The 15,723-nt window shown below is 39.8% G+C and overlaps 1 protein-coding gene across 1 annotated transcript; it reads left to right on the top strand.

Moving 5' to 3' along the window:
* The first annotated feature begins 7,776 nt into the window (after positions 1 to 7,776).
* clpp (caseinolytic mitochondrial matrix peptidase proteolytic subunit) lies at positions 7,777 to 15,278 on the top strand. The gene is made up of 7 exons (XM_083931375.1): positions 7,777 to 7,856; positions 10,226 to 10,327; positions 11,855 to 11,926; positions 12,010 to 12,106; positions 12,371 to 12,558; positions 12,636 to 12,741; positions 14,613 to 15,278. The coding sequence occupies exons 1-7, from the start codon at positions 7,845 to 7,847 to the stop codon at positions 14,837 to 14,839; spliced, it is 804 nt and encodes a 267-aa protein (XP_083787501.1). The 5' UTR covers positions 7,777 to 7,844; the 3' UTR covers positions 14,840 to 15,278.
* Positions 15,279 to 15,723: the final 445 nt, after the last annotated feature.

Here is a 15,723-nt window from a genome sequence, read left to right as displayed (position 1 = left end):
GGTAACCAAAACAGGAGAAAATGGTTGTGGAACTTGTGGTAATAATTTAATGTGTTAAAAGATATAGATACTGTACATATAGTAGCAATGTGATCTGGATGCAAGCAAAGCTATGTGTAATTGTGACATACTGTATCAGGGACAACATGATAACATGACACATTATATTAATTGTAAAACATTTGCTGGATTCTGTTTATTGCATTAAGAACAATGTAATATAACAGGAATATTGTATAGCTTTTATAGCTGTTCACTTTTCAGCTTATTGTTAGACAACACAGTAGCATGTCAACCGTAATTCAGATTTATTTATGCTCTGTTCCAAAAACATGAAGACTATGCCCATGATACTTATCAAGGGGAGCTGGTCACTTTCGTGAATAAGTGAATAACATGAGATTATGGAACTGTATGAACTTGAGTGTGTGCAGCATCTCATAACGTGTCCATACTTCCTCTTTTCCATACAAAAGGTTTATTTTGCTTCATAAATCATGTTTTCATGCAGGCACAACATTATTCATTACAGACATTTAGAGGCTCCAGAATCAATAGAGTGCTCCCTGTTCTTTCTGTTATGAAGGAAAGTCCAGTACTCTACTCTGGTGGTATAAATGAAAAACATTCATAAAAGAAAACAAAATATGTGCTTTGGGTGACATTCGTAAATGGGAATAAATCAGATAAGAATCTACAATATGGCATTCTTTATCTTCAGATGCAGCGGGGCACATGGCAATGATCAGGAGTCTGTCTCCGGTGTGTTGAGCTCCTTCAAAGCCCTAAAAACAAGACAAACACATTCAGCTTGAAGGGATGGGTCTTGTGCTCTGAAAGACAGCAGGGTCATTGTTCAGCTCAGTGATTTTCAGAGTGGGAGCCCCACTTTATTTATCTATTTATTTACTATTCATTAAGTTATTATTATTCTCATTATTATAGAATGTAATTATATATTAGTGTATAACATAAACTGTATTTCTGATTTTTCTTTTTGCCATGATTAAAGACTTTAAATATAAATGCCAATATTGTTACATTAATAAAAGTAAGGAAATACGTTGAGTTTTATTACTTTTACATTAGAGTTGTAATGGATGTTATAAATACATCCTGTAAAAGTGCTCCCTGGCCATCAGTAATGCTTTTTAGGGGCCCTTGGCACGGAAAACTTGGGAGCGCTTGGTCCAGCAGCTGCAACTGCAACAATATCAAAAGTATTAGAGAGGCAGAAAATAAAAAGCAAAATGTAAGAATCCAAAAATAACAGCTCCACTCACATGTCAGAGGAGGACACATGACTTGGGCGGCCTGAATGGGTTATCACTGGAGGGCACCCCAGTGAGGAGGGGGTCTTTGTGGGCATTCTGCAGACAGAAGGTCTTCAGCTCCGCAGCAGCCTGAGAAACCTGTGTTCCACATATCACAGCGTTTGTTACAGAAGGCTGCTGTTTGTGTCTTCACCTGCATTTGTATTTCGAAATGAGGCCCACTGTCCATGACACAGAGGAGACCTGAGCTTTCTCAAACATGTTGTTAATTATTGTCGATAACTTCTCATGGCTGTTAACTCTGAATAGACGGAGACCCTCCCTATCAACCCCTATCAACCAATAAGAAGAATGGATATACTATCAATATCTATCCATACATAAGTGAGTATAAATTCTGTATTGAAGTCTAAACTTATTTTAGTGGCTTCTAATGCAATAATGGCAATAATGGAACAGTACAATGAAATCATTTTAAAAAGCACACTGCCTGATTTGGTCACAGTGGCCTCAAATCTCAATATGTCCTCCTAGTAACTAAGTATTTAAGCCAATTAGTTGGCAGAAATGTTGGGGACAGAAGTGGCACTCTAAAGCCCGTTTCAGACCGTCTGCAACGTTCTGAAACCTGCCAGTTCACACCATTGAGACGAAGTGAAAGACAGTGTACTGTATCATCTCCATAGCACGAACTTTCTGTCCTTCTACCTGATCGGTAAGCTAACTTTCATGTTTACTTAGCTGTAACGGCTAACGGTAATGGCTAACGTAACGGCTAACGCTAACTGTCAGTCAAACTCCTCTACTTGTTTTTATGGTGCGATTTTCCGGAGGGGACGGGTTCAAACAGACTTAAACAGACTCTGTTCTCCTGACCAACATGGCAACCCGACTTGTGGAATTATTTTTTGTTGTTGCGACTACGATCTTGAGACACTAGATGGCGGTGTCCTGCTCATTCTCCATTTTCAACTTTTTAGTCAGTTGTTTTTAATTTGTTTTAATGTGATGTTAAAGTAAATGGTAAAATAAATAGCACAAGCAGAGAAGATGAAGTTCATTCAGTGAACTGATTTATTCATCTCAGTAACATCTACAATGTAAGGTTGAGTCAATATTATCAAAGAGAGTACCGCATGTTATATGACACACGGACATAATGTGGAAATGCTGCAAATGATTGCTTTAAATATCTCCTCCTCCTAATGAATTCAACTTTCATTTTATGTTTCTACCATCTGGAAAACATCACAGTTCAGCTCAGTGGTTGATGAACTTCTTCTGTGAGTTATTTATTCTGGGAGCTCCCCGACAGCTCACACACACACACACACACACACACACACACACACACACACACACACACACACACACACACACACACACACACACACACACACACACACACACACACACACACACACACACACACGCACACACACACACACACACACACACACACACACACGCACACGCACACGCACACACACACACACACACACACACACACACACACACACACACACAGAAAGCAGTCTGACTCCTGTTCTAAAATAAGTACAATCACAGCAGTCACACTGCAGCACAATCAACAAAGATATCCCTGTTTCTACACTGTACAGCAGGAAGTTACACCCGGCCTTTACATGACTTATATATACATGAACCTAAATGCTAAAGTGTGTTCCTTACATATGAGGTGGTCAGTAATTAAATAGGGCACATTTTGCACAACATACAACTTTTAACAGGAACTTAGTGTTTCTAAACTCTACAGTTGTTTTTCCATCATGCTAAAATGTTATTACCACAGTCTATAAGTCCACTAACATTACATTAATAACTCAATGATTTTAATAACTAAAAAATCCAAGTGTGTGAAAATGAATGTGAGCACACTTTTTATTAGATAACACAAAGTATTGTATAAGAGAAAGCATTGTGTAAGCAAACTGTTTATAATGAGTTTGTGTGTTACTGACAGGGATTGAATAAGCTGCAGCACTTTAAAGCTCATGTCAGTCGCACAGGAGAGGTTTGATGTGTAGTTCCATGAAAAGTCGAGTTGTGTGTGTATAGGTTCGTACCTTTATCCTCCGGACACTGGCCTCCAGACGGAGCTGCTTCACTGCCTTCTGAGCGAGGACCAAACTACTGCTGGAGGCGCTGCTGTTCGACATGATGACTGAGTCCAAATAACACACTCACTTATTACAGTCATGTTTCACCACTTAGACACAGCTTCCGGTCACAACCTTCAGAATAAGAAGACTATTCACTCACTTCACTCGCCCCACCCATCACACACACACACACACACACGCACACACACACACACACACACACACACACACACACACACACACACACACACACACACACACACACACACACACACACACACACACACACACACACACACACACACGCACACACACACACACACACACACACATACGCACACACACACACACTCACACACACACACACACACACACACACACACACACACACACTATGTCACACACAGTAAAAGTAGGCCATAATACAGAAAAGAAAAATGTATGTTAGATATTATATCATTGGATTAAATAGTGATGAATTACTGATGTATGAGTTATAGTTGGATGAGATGGAGCTAATTGATTTATTTCATATTCTGTTGGGTAGTAAATAACTGTGCGTCATACTTTATAAATTCGTTGTATGTTTTCTATGTCAAATTATAATCTGTAAGGTCAGATACATGAGTTGGTTGCGACTTATGGGCTAATTTTTAACTGTTGTTGTAAAAAAAAAAGAATACTTCCTACACACTGAGTGCTCAATCAGGGTTGAACCAGGGTTTGCTTTTGTTTGAAGGGGTTCAGGAGTGGACAGACTCTGCTTTGCAACCCAGGTCGTATCTGAATTGTCACAACCAGGGATCGACCCATGTTGACTGGCTTGGTTTGAACTGACAAAAGGAGTTTTTACCATGGGTCAGAAAACCCTGGTCTGATCGTGGTCATTAGTGTGAAAGAGGTATACATTGAGCTCTTGAGGCGCTTGCTTAAGTCTGCAGAAATTTGTAACCACATTGAATTGATTTTGCCATACAATCTTAATAAATCTCAACTACAAAAGTGCAGTCAGTAGAGTGTGATCTGACTCAATTGTGCTTCCAGGTAGAGCCCCGAGCAGGACCGCACCCAAACACTCTGACCACACAAACGTACACCCCTGGCACAGCACAAGAGAGTTCACCAGTACTCAGGTTTGCCCCATTAGTTTTATGATATTTGTGTTTTGGTCAACGTGACGGACTCAGACCTGTGCAGTAAAGACTCAGCTTAAGAGGCACACACGTTACCAGGTGAACTAAAGCTGCTAGGGCCAACTAGTTTAGAGTGAGGAGTCAGCAGTCAATGTCAGAATAAAAGAGTCAATATAACAGGTTAGAGGGGACCTTGAGCATACAGGCATGAATTTGCACAAGAACTTTTAGGCAGAAAACACACACACACACACACACACACACACACACACACACACACACACACACACACACACACACACACACACACACACACATACACAACCGTCTGTTTGTCCTTGAAGTCCTGAGACAAATATTCAGTTGAGCTCATGATACGAAACACGCTCAGTTCAAAACAAAATACAACAACACATTCAGCGTCATGAATGGATGTTGGTGTTTAAAGTCAAAAAATATATTTTTTAATCGTGTCCACACGCAGGTGTGTTTAAATGCAGTAGTAGGAGTTGAGGATATTATAATTATACATTTCTGTCCGACTTATACAAAAGAATACTTTCTAATCTTTTTAACTGTGTTTTGTCTGTGCTGTTTTTTATTAATGTAATTTACATTTATTTATTCTTAACTTAACATATTTTTATTATTATTATTATTGTTGTTGTTGTTGTTGTTGTTGTTGTTGTTGTTATGATGTAAATAGTAAAGGGAACTTATAAAATCATAAAAAAAACTCCAAGGTTAAAACAATATAATTGGAAACATTAATAAATAAAACTGTTAAATCATTTATAAGTTAAATCATTTATAGCAATGCAAGGATATAAAACGTCAATAAAAGAGGAAAATAAAGAAAGAGGCTCACACCATGTTTGACTTGTGTAACACAATATTTAAGGTTGATTATAGCAGCACAGCACCCTGTAACAAGCTGTGTATTTATATCTAGGGTAGCGTGATTAAATAGAGTCAGTGGTGGAAGTAAAAGTACTAATATCACGGTGTATAAATACTTGGTTACAAGTAAAAAATCCTGCATGCAATGTTTACTTAAGTAAGGGTACAAAAGTATTAGCATAAAAAAGACATCAAAAGTAACTTATTATACAGAATGGTCCATTTAAGACTAATATACATGATTTTACTGTATTATTCAATTCAATTCAATTCAATTTTATTTATAGTGCCAATTCATAACAGAAGTTATCTCAGGACACTTTACAGAGTAGGTAAAGACCACACTCTATGTTTTACATAGACCCAACAATTCCCCCGTAGAGTATGGTGGCAACGAAAACCTTCCCTATAACAGGCAGGAACGTCAGACTTGTCTTGACCGGAAATGATTGATTATTGATGTACAGTACGTGTTCAGTTTAACGTTGCATGAAGGATGAAGGTGGGGCTTGTGTTTTGGTACACATACTTCTGGGTGGGCAGCTTGTGAATTTCCCCAAGGGATGATTAAAACATTATCTGTATCTATAATAATACATAATCACTTATTTGTTGAGTACAGTTTGTATTAATAATCTGCATTAATGTTAAAGTATCTATAGAAGTTATCAAATAACAATAGGCTCCAGGTTCTTCTCATCTCATCTCATCTCATCTCATCTCATCTTCATCCGCTTATCTGGGGTCGGGTCGCGGGGGCAGCAGCTTTAGCAGGGGACCCCAAACTTCCCTTTCCCGGGCCACATTAACCAGCTCTAACTGGGGGATCCTGAGGCGTTCCCAGGCCAGTGTGGAGATCTAATCTCTCCACCTGGTCCTGGGTCTTCCCCGAGGCCTCCTCCCAGCTGGACGTGCCTGGAACACCTCCCTAGGGAGGCGCCCAGGGTTCATCCTTACCAGATGATCCTGAACCACCTCAACTGGCTCCTTTCAACGCAAAGGAGCAGCGGCTCTACTCGGAGTTCCTCACGGATGCTGAACTTCTCCCCCTATCCAGGTTCTTCTTACTTATATTATTTTATATAGTTTTTAAATCTCTCTACATTTCCCTTTATTTTGTAAACCTGTGTTGGATACAAATAGTGCAGTGCGGTGCAGTAAAAAGTACAATGTTTACCTCTGAGATGTGGTGAGTAGAAGTGTAAAGTAGCAGAAAATCAAAATATTCAAGTAATGTAGGCTGGAAGGAGCTCAGATTGTAATGTACTGAATGAGCCAACTCTGTGTAGAATGTAGTTGTTGTTAATGTTCATTTGTTTAAGTTATTCTTGCACAATCAAAAAGGCATACATCATATTCAAGATAATACAAGTTATATACAATAGAAAACAAGTGATATCAATAACAGAAAAAACTGAATAGTTTGTAATAATGAGTACATTTAAATGACAAAAATCAGTAAAAAACATAAAAAAAAATACAAGAGGTCAGTCAGGAAATATGGTAAATAGATATTAAACACACACGTGGGGCCAGGTTAGAGGCTAGAGCAGGGGTGTCAAACTCAGGCCCGTGGGCCAAATCTGGCCCGCGGTGTAATAATATTTGGCCCCCTAGGTCATATGAAGGTTCTGTGAGAGCTGGCCTGCGAGTATAAAGCACATACACGTCTACTTTTCTGTTAACAAACATGAGCATCCATGCTACCAGTCTCTGCAGACACACTTAATCCACCCCTCCCCAAAAATGACCCAAAGAAAGATGGAGAACAGGGGCTTTCAGCAGCGGTGGGAGGCAGATGATGTGTTTCTGAAGGTAAAGAGCTGTTTGTCTCGTCTGCAGTGCCACCGTGGCTGTAAACAAAGAATCAAACAGAAGAAACACCACGATGAGAACAAGGACCTAAGCTGGAAAGGTTCAACGTTACACATCTGGAGAGAAGGAACACATGCACATTTACAGTCTTTTTTTTTTTGTTAGTAAATATTGACTTTGGCCCGAAACCTTGTCCCAGTTTTTAAATTTGGCCCACTGTAAATTGGAGTTTGACATCCCTGGGCTAGAGGGTTAAAGAGGCGAGCTTGTGATCGGAGGATCGCCAGTTCAATCCCCAGGACCGGCAGGCTAAATCTGGGTGGGGAAGTGAAGAAGCAGCACTTGCCCTTCCCTCATTACTACCACCGAGGTGCCCTTGAGCAAGGTCCATAACCTCCAAACTAACTTCCATCTTATTTCTGTGTAAAAGGTCAAATGTAGTAATCAGCGGGGGGAGTCAACCCGTCCAGTAGGGGCGCTAATGAAACACGTTTTTGATTAAGCGAAGAAGAAGAAGAAAGAGGTTCAAAGGTCAAGTGTGAAGTGTTTCCGGTGTGTCTGCGAGTCACAGAGGGAGAAAATCCGAAACTACTGAAAACATGCTGTTACGGGTGAGTACAGCCTGCAGTCAGCGGGGTTATAAAGACCGGACACTAACACCAAAGTGGGGGTTAACTTACTGTTGTTGTCACCGTTGTTGTTACCGTTGTTGTTACTGTTGTTGTACAGCGGGTCGTGTTGAATGTTAACTAACTGTGAGCTTGTGTAACGTTGCTTCAGGCATCACCTCTAAACCTGTCAGCCCCTCAGCTCCACACTGGCACATTAACCCTCCTGTTGCCCCTTAAATTTGACTAACACCATTTATCCTCGGGGTCAATTTGACCGCAGCAATTTAAACATCTCAAAAATGATCATAATCAATGTGTGACTCAAGTTAAGTCGGGTACTTTATGTATTTTGTTTAACAAAATGAAAAATATTACTGATGTTAAATTGCATCGAGGGATCTTTGTGTGTCTGTGTGTTTTAAAGTGAGTCTGTTATTTTAAGTGCTATTTTGTGTTATTTGTAACATCTGGAATGAAAGTAACGTCCGTTATCAAGGACAGCAGCATGAATTTGACCTCATATAATATTTGAATTGTAAAATAGACAAAAATAATAATGATTAAATCATCCAGATGATCAAACTGACCCAAAGGAACACCGATGCGACAAGTACATGTACGATAAGAACAATAAAAAAAATATATAATCATGACAATTTTAGTTTTTTTATGAGTCGTCCCTATAAAATGAGGAAAAGTCATAAATATAAAGCAAAAAACAAAAAGAGATGTCATTATTTAGAGATGTTAAACATTAAATGGGGTCAAATTGACCCTTAGGATAACAGGAGGGTTAAGGACACATATCATGGGTACAAACTCACAGAGAGGAGGGATTTTAACCCAAATACAAAACACAACAAAGTCAGTCCGCGTCTCTCCCTTTTCTGCTTGTGTAATGTTAATGTAGTTTACATAGAGCCACTGTAACCTGACCATAGACTGGCATAGACTGTGACGTTATATAAACCCTGATATACAGTATGATCCTGACAGGCTGAGAGTACTGTTTTTTAATACAAAATGGTTTGTTTGTCATTTCAACATCGATCAAATAAAGATGAAAGATGATCTCAGAGTAGAATAATGTCAGAATATCTTTATTGTCATTGTATAAGCACGACAAGATTAGGATTGCAACCTCCATATGGATGCTATAAAGTAAATACGTGAAAACGAATTAAGAAAAAACACAATGTGCATTTTAACATTTATATACATTTATTCGATTTTCTTGCCCTTTATCCTTTTATATTGTACTTTTTCAATGTATTTAGTTTCCTGTAGTGATAAACTGATACATCGGCCGGCCGATACATCGTCGATATTTGCGTTTTTTTAGGTTTATCAGTATCGGCCGATGCGGGCTGCTGCCATCGCATATAGTTATTTACAGACAGGCGTCCACAGGCAGCTCTGTAATGCTGTACACGCTTTTTAAGTTCAATAAATGTTCCTTTTTTTAAATTGAGACTAGTAGCATTTGTTATCATCATTGTGTAATTTTTATGATGTAAATTGAGGGAGCAAAAGTAGAATCACCTCCAAATATCAGCTCAAGAAAATCGGCAGTCAGTATCGGTCATCGGCTAAAGCTGATTTAAAAAATCGGTATCGTCCCTAAAAAAATCCATATTGGTCGATCCCTAGTTTCCAGTATATTGCATATGGTGTGCATCATTTTTTGCTCTATTTAGAATTAATGTATCATATATATTACTTTTGTGCTGATTGCACTGTGGGTCGGAGAGAAACGTATTTTCGAATACTCTGTATGCCTGGCACATAGTGCAGAAATTGATAAAGTTGACTTGACTTGAGAAGTCAGTTATAACATTATAAAAGTATCCTGTAGTAATATGTATATAGGCTCTGGTGTGCAATGCTTATATTATTTTACAACTTCTCATCCCTTATTATCTCACAAATAATGTATTTGTTTCAGTCACTGTCAATAAATAAGAGGATAGTTGTTAACTTATGCACGGTTTTGCATCAAACCCAATTTATCCAGATGTACACAATTATGTTAAACAGTACAAAAATGTGTTTATTATTAACTTAAATTAATATTAAAGTAGTGTATCCAAGTAAAGGAGAATGTTACATTTATTACATTTAAAATAGGAAATCTATGAAGTCTCTGAAAATATTGAAAAACAAGAATGCACTCTTTTTATGTTATATTTAAGGTATTTGTATTATTTTACATTTGTATATTGTTATACATATGCTTATACAGTATATTTTTACTATTACGTTCTCTGTCTTGCACCGGAAAAATGCCATAATAGATAAATAAAACGTTGTTGTTCAGTCATCATTGTGTCATTATAATCATTGTGTGTTTCTGCATGTGTGTCTTCCAGAGAGTGTTGCAGATCGGAGGCTTGACGCTGAAACACAGCAGGTCCGTCCACCACAGCCCTGTATGGAGGAGTCCTCTAATACCCATAGTGGTGGAGCAGACAGTGAGTGAGCCGAGTCCGAGGCTGTTAATGCTGCACTACGCGTCACTCCTCACAGACACAAAGATCCTCACTCAGTAGAGCTATGTTCCATAAATGTACAACAAGAAGAGCCCACTCACAACTCAAACAAACACGCTCAGGCTTTTGCATCGTGCTGGTCTATCAGAGGTAGAAACATGTCAGGAAAAGACGAGTTTACATGTTGTTGTTTGCTTGGAACAAACGGAGGAAGGGCTGTGCGTTTAGCATGAGAAGAGACCAGAGAGGGGAAAAAAAAACACTCAAACTGTCAGTATGCAGATTAAAAACTGCTTTATTTTTGATAAACACTATTGTCCCAGGAGCTTCATAAAGACTAAATAACTATTATGTTTGGTCAATGTCAAACAGCATGCCTTTGTATTGTATCATTTCCATTTGAAATATCACAGTATACTATATTAGTATACAATTATCTATGTAAGGGACATATCGTATTTAAAGAATGTTTACAAAGTATATAAAGTGTGTAGATGGATTTGCAGAATAGTTTCAGTTAATTTCCCAACAATAATTATAATAATCAGCTGGTAACTAATCTGTATGCAGTTTGGTAGTCAATCATCACCTCGGGGTGCCCTGTGGATCAGTGGTTAGAGCAGGCGCCCCGTAGACAGAGGCTGGTTTGATCCCGACCTACCTCCCCTTGCTGCATGTCTCTCTCTCTCTATCTCTATCTCTCTTCCTCTCCCTCATTTCCTTTCAACCTGCAGCTGTCCTGTCCCAATAAAGGCACACAAAGCCAAAAGAATTATCTTTCTTTTTTTTTAAATGTATTTGCCTTCGTGAGGAAAATCCAGAAGAGATGAGACAGTTACAGTTGAATGATGAATAAAGGAGCTTTAAAATTTGGATTATCATTGTACCCATGTTTGATTACTTAAGCACTTTGAGTAAACCCACGGTAAATACTGTCCAGCCTAAACAAACAGTCAACAGTCTCCCAGAAGCAGGCGCAACAGCGTGGGTTTGTTTTTGCATCAATGAAAACATGGCAGTAGGAAGTGACAGCCTTCTAAGAGAGTCTAACTCTGAAGTTGGTGCTGTGGGAAACTTGATCGAAGATGGTCACTCTGTCTGTAGAACATGCAGAAAGAAAACTATTATTTTAATGCTTATGCAAACAAAACATGCTGTTCATTTCATTTGTGGTTTTCAATATAAAACTTAGTGTGCATCAGTACTTTGCCAGCACATTAGCAATACTGCAATAATGATAACTGATCATTTTGTTTACTGTAATTGTGATATGAAATTCTCATAATGTTTCATCTCAAAAATGTGGGAACTGTTTGCAGTAGGAAGGCCTCAGATGTCAGAGCATCAGATAATAATGATATATAACTTAAACGCTAAACCAAACATGTTTAAAGCTTTTTATATACACAAACCCATCTAAAACTTAAAGTCATACTCGTCCCATCAATAGACTGAACATTTTTTGACAATGTTAAAGCGTTCTGCGTTTTTTCTTATTTGTGTTTCCAGGGCAGAGGAGAACGAGCGTATGACATCTACTCTCGCCTCCTGAGAGAGAGGATCATCTGTGTAATGGGTCCTGTAAGTGTCTCTGGATGTGATCGACAGTGAACTTTGTTTTTGACGTGTTTTTCTGAGTGATTTATGTCCCTATTCGTTCTCAGATCGATGACTCTGTAGCCAGTCTGGTCATCGCCCAGCTGCTCTTCCTACAGTCAGAGAGCAACAACAAACCCATCCACATGTACATCAACAGTCCTGGTGAGACCATCAGAAACATCCGGAACATGACACAAACGTGCACGTCACAAATCATAGAAAAATCAGTGAAAAAAAAACTTGTGTTACGTATTGACATCAATGGTTTTTATAGAAGACAAAAACAAAAATATAACTTTTAAATCTAAACATTAGTTGTCTTATGTGTTTTTGTTTTCCTTTTCCATTACACTTAAGCTTTTAAACTTTTCTATTTTCCATTTTCCATTTTTAATTTAAGGCCATTTCTTTCCTTTCTGTCCCCAGGCGGAGTGGTGACAGCAGGCCTGGCCATCTACGACACCATGCAGTACATCCTTAATCCCATTTCCACCTGGTGTGTCGGCCAGGCAGCCAGTATGGGCAGCTTGCTGCTGGCAGCAGGAACGTCAGGAATGAGGCATTCGCTGCCCAACGCCCGCATCATGGTTCACCAGCCTTCAGGAGGTGCCAGGGTAAGCTGCTCTCCCCAGGTCCTTTAATACTGAAATCAAGCATGGGGCTGATTGTCACTTCACTATGCGTCCACCAGGGTCAGGCCACTGACATTGCCATCCAGGCCGAGGAGATTCTGAAGCTGAAGAAACAGATCAATATCATCTACGCCAAACACACGGGGCAGCTGCTGGAAAACATCGGTAGGTTCTAGATCTTTACCTTCAATCTGATGGACGATGTTTGTCAGAGAAAGGTGAAGCTTTTAAAGAGGTCACGCAGAAAGGTTCACCTCCAGTCACAGATAGTCTCCCTCTGCTGGGAGTCTGAACTGGCACCATGGCACAAAGTCGTCAACGATTGGCCCATGACCTATTCCTCTCCTTCCAGGAGGGTTAGTATAACAGAATCATATGCAAACTTTAAAATGTGTCTGTTCTGGTGTTTAAAGAATATAAAGGAGGGGAGACAGAAAAAGCCTGTTTGACAAAGGACACCATTAAGTGCGCACTCACACTGTCCATCCGTACCTAGCCCCGTACTTGTCCCCCCCCTCCTTCTCCCCCCACTGCCCAGGCCCGTTTGTACTCACACTACCTGGGCCTCGGCGAATGCTTCTTGCTGCCTATACGTCATCATGCCGTAACACGTCACACGCATTGATGACGCCATCGCCATGCGTCGCTTTGTTTACAAATCTTTCCATAGACCTCACAGTTTTTGTGCGTCTTATCCAAATGTTTTTGAATATTTTCATCCGACCAAATCTGCAGTAAACACTCCACCTCCGCATCACACCAACGCGAACCTTTCGTCGCCATTGTTTTAAATGTCAGCGCATGGTCCGTCCTTTTTATTTCTATGTCCGAACAGGCGCACATAAAATGACGTCAGAACCGCCGTAGGCCTCGTGCTCCTGCTCCTGCTCGTACATGTGCAAACGTACTTTACAAAAGCCCATCTCTCCCAAACGGTCCGTGGCCGGCAAGCGTACTGCACCTATCCAAAAAGTTTCCCTGTAAGCAAATATGTCTGAATACTATTAAATTCCCACACAATACCACAACTTGCTGCCATTTACTCTAATTTTCTTAGTTTTGTTCTGTAAAACATGAACTTAAATCCAGCTGTTCAGTGGACGATTGAGTGTTCGTTCTACACGTCATGTCATTTATTCAGCAGATGTCTAACAACACCTCAGAGTGCTGAGCTCATTTAGGAGTAAAACAGTCATCAAGATTACAATGCCACATTGTTCAACTTGTTTTAAATATAATTCTGCAAAAACATATCGTATGTGATTTAATGTTACCCGGTAAACAGATGCTCATTTCTCTCCACCTTGGATTCTCCTGTCACTTTACCTTTTGTTTTTTGGCAGTTTTAAACTGTTACATTTTTTTAAAACTTTGTACATAGTCTGCCATTGTATTTTGTTTTGTTGCATCTGTTATTGATGCTTTGTTATTTGCACTATCCTCGTTGGCTGTGTGATGTAAAATTCTCCTCTGTGGGACTAATGAAGGATTATATAGCCGTCTGTCTAATGATAGAAATGCCACGATTCATACAGAGTCTTTTTAAGTTTTATTTCTCTATGCTCCTTAGCAGACACCGTGAAAACTATAAAATAAAACAAAGACACAAAAATAACATTTCAACATACGTCCTGCTGTTTTAAAGTCTCTTAATTGTCAATTATCAGACAGGCCTATATACGTGAGTAAGGCAATCTTAAATCTTCAAAACATACAGTACAAGTGCACACGGAATATCTCACACAAACATCGAAACAAATGAATCTACAATAAACTTAAAATCACCATGTGCTTCTCTTGAACCGTGCAGAATAATTAAAGTTCCTTCTCTGTAGCCATGATGGGTCTCTCATCCCATAATTCAAAAACATGACCAAACTGGTCAACTCCTGAATTAGCATTATTTACAGTTTACACAAAACGGTCCGAATTTCAAAATAAAGTTATCCTTTTACATACAACATTCTAATAAAATAACAGAAAAACGTCTAGCAGACAGTTACAGATTATCTTATCTTTCTTGTCTTATCTTCCAGAGGGTGTGATGGAGAGGGATCGCTACATGAGCCCCATGGAGGCGCAAGACTTCGGTCTCATCGACCGGGTCCTGGTACACCCTCCCCAGGCCGGCCAGGACGAGCCTGAGCTGGTGCAGAAAGAGCCAGCAACACCAGCCAGTTCGCCTCCACAGCCAGAGTCTGCAGCCCTAGAGCAGGCCCTCCCTGGAACAAACCCCCCATCCTCACACAAACCGGAGCCGTGAACCACCACAGAACACAGGGGATCTGATACCGGACAGCTTCAAGAACAAGGCGGCGCCGCCATGCTGTGTTTCTCCTCTTCCTTCACCCCTAACCAACACTCTGAAGCCATAATGGACACTCATCCCAAACCCTTTTTAATTACTTTTGAAATATTGATTCCCAATGAAATAAAAGATGGCTGCAAAGTCGTCAGTCTTCTTTTTGACTCCAGAAGGTCATTCGTTACTAACTCTGAAGGGATCTGTAGCATTGGCTGATGTTAGGGGTGACAGAGTGGAAGCACAGCTCCATCAGATGCTCTACTGATAATATTCAGGGAGGGGGAGCCTGTTGAGACCGGAGCCATCTTGTTCTTTACCTCCTTCCTGCAGAGAGGTCCACTGAAGAGTGGAGAGGACCTGTAGTTCAATACTCATATTTGTAATAAATAAATGTAATAATTTTAACCACAATTCACAAACATCGTCTGCTTGTTATTGATCCATAACTGTATCAAACTCATCTTAAGATTGTCCCATCAACTATAACATTGCACCCTGATGTCCACAGTACGTAAAGGTGACAATAAAAAACAGCAGGTACACCTTCAGACTGACCCTGACGACCTTTATGACAAAGAGCCATGAGATTGCTTTGGATTCTGTGGGTCCTGTTACCATCTGGGGGCTTTTATTTAGAAAATCTGACACTGCAGCCCCTCCAAAAAAGCTCCTGTTTTTTTGAGGCGACGGGGGTAGGTTTGAATTGACGATTAAACCTGAAACATGAAGGTTTAAATCTAAGTCTGGGGTCATTGTTGAGCAGAATGGTGGCTGTTATAATTTCACTTCATGTGCTTACAGTCATGCTCGTTCCATTCACCGGTTTATCCAGGACGCATCTA

This window comes from Echiichthys vipera (genome assembly GCF_963691815.1).
Source record: "Echiichthys vipera genome assembly, chromosome: 17".
NCBI lineage: Eukaryota > Metazoa > Chordata > Actinopteri > Perciformes > Trachinidae > Echiichthys > Echiichthys vipera.
The sequence above is the reverse complement of the archived record's forward strand: the minus strand, read 5'-3'. Positions and strand labels throughout refer to the sequence as shown.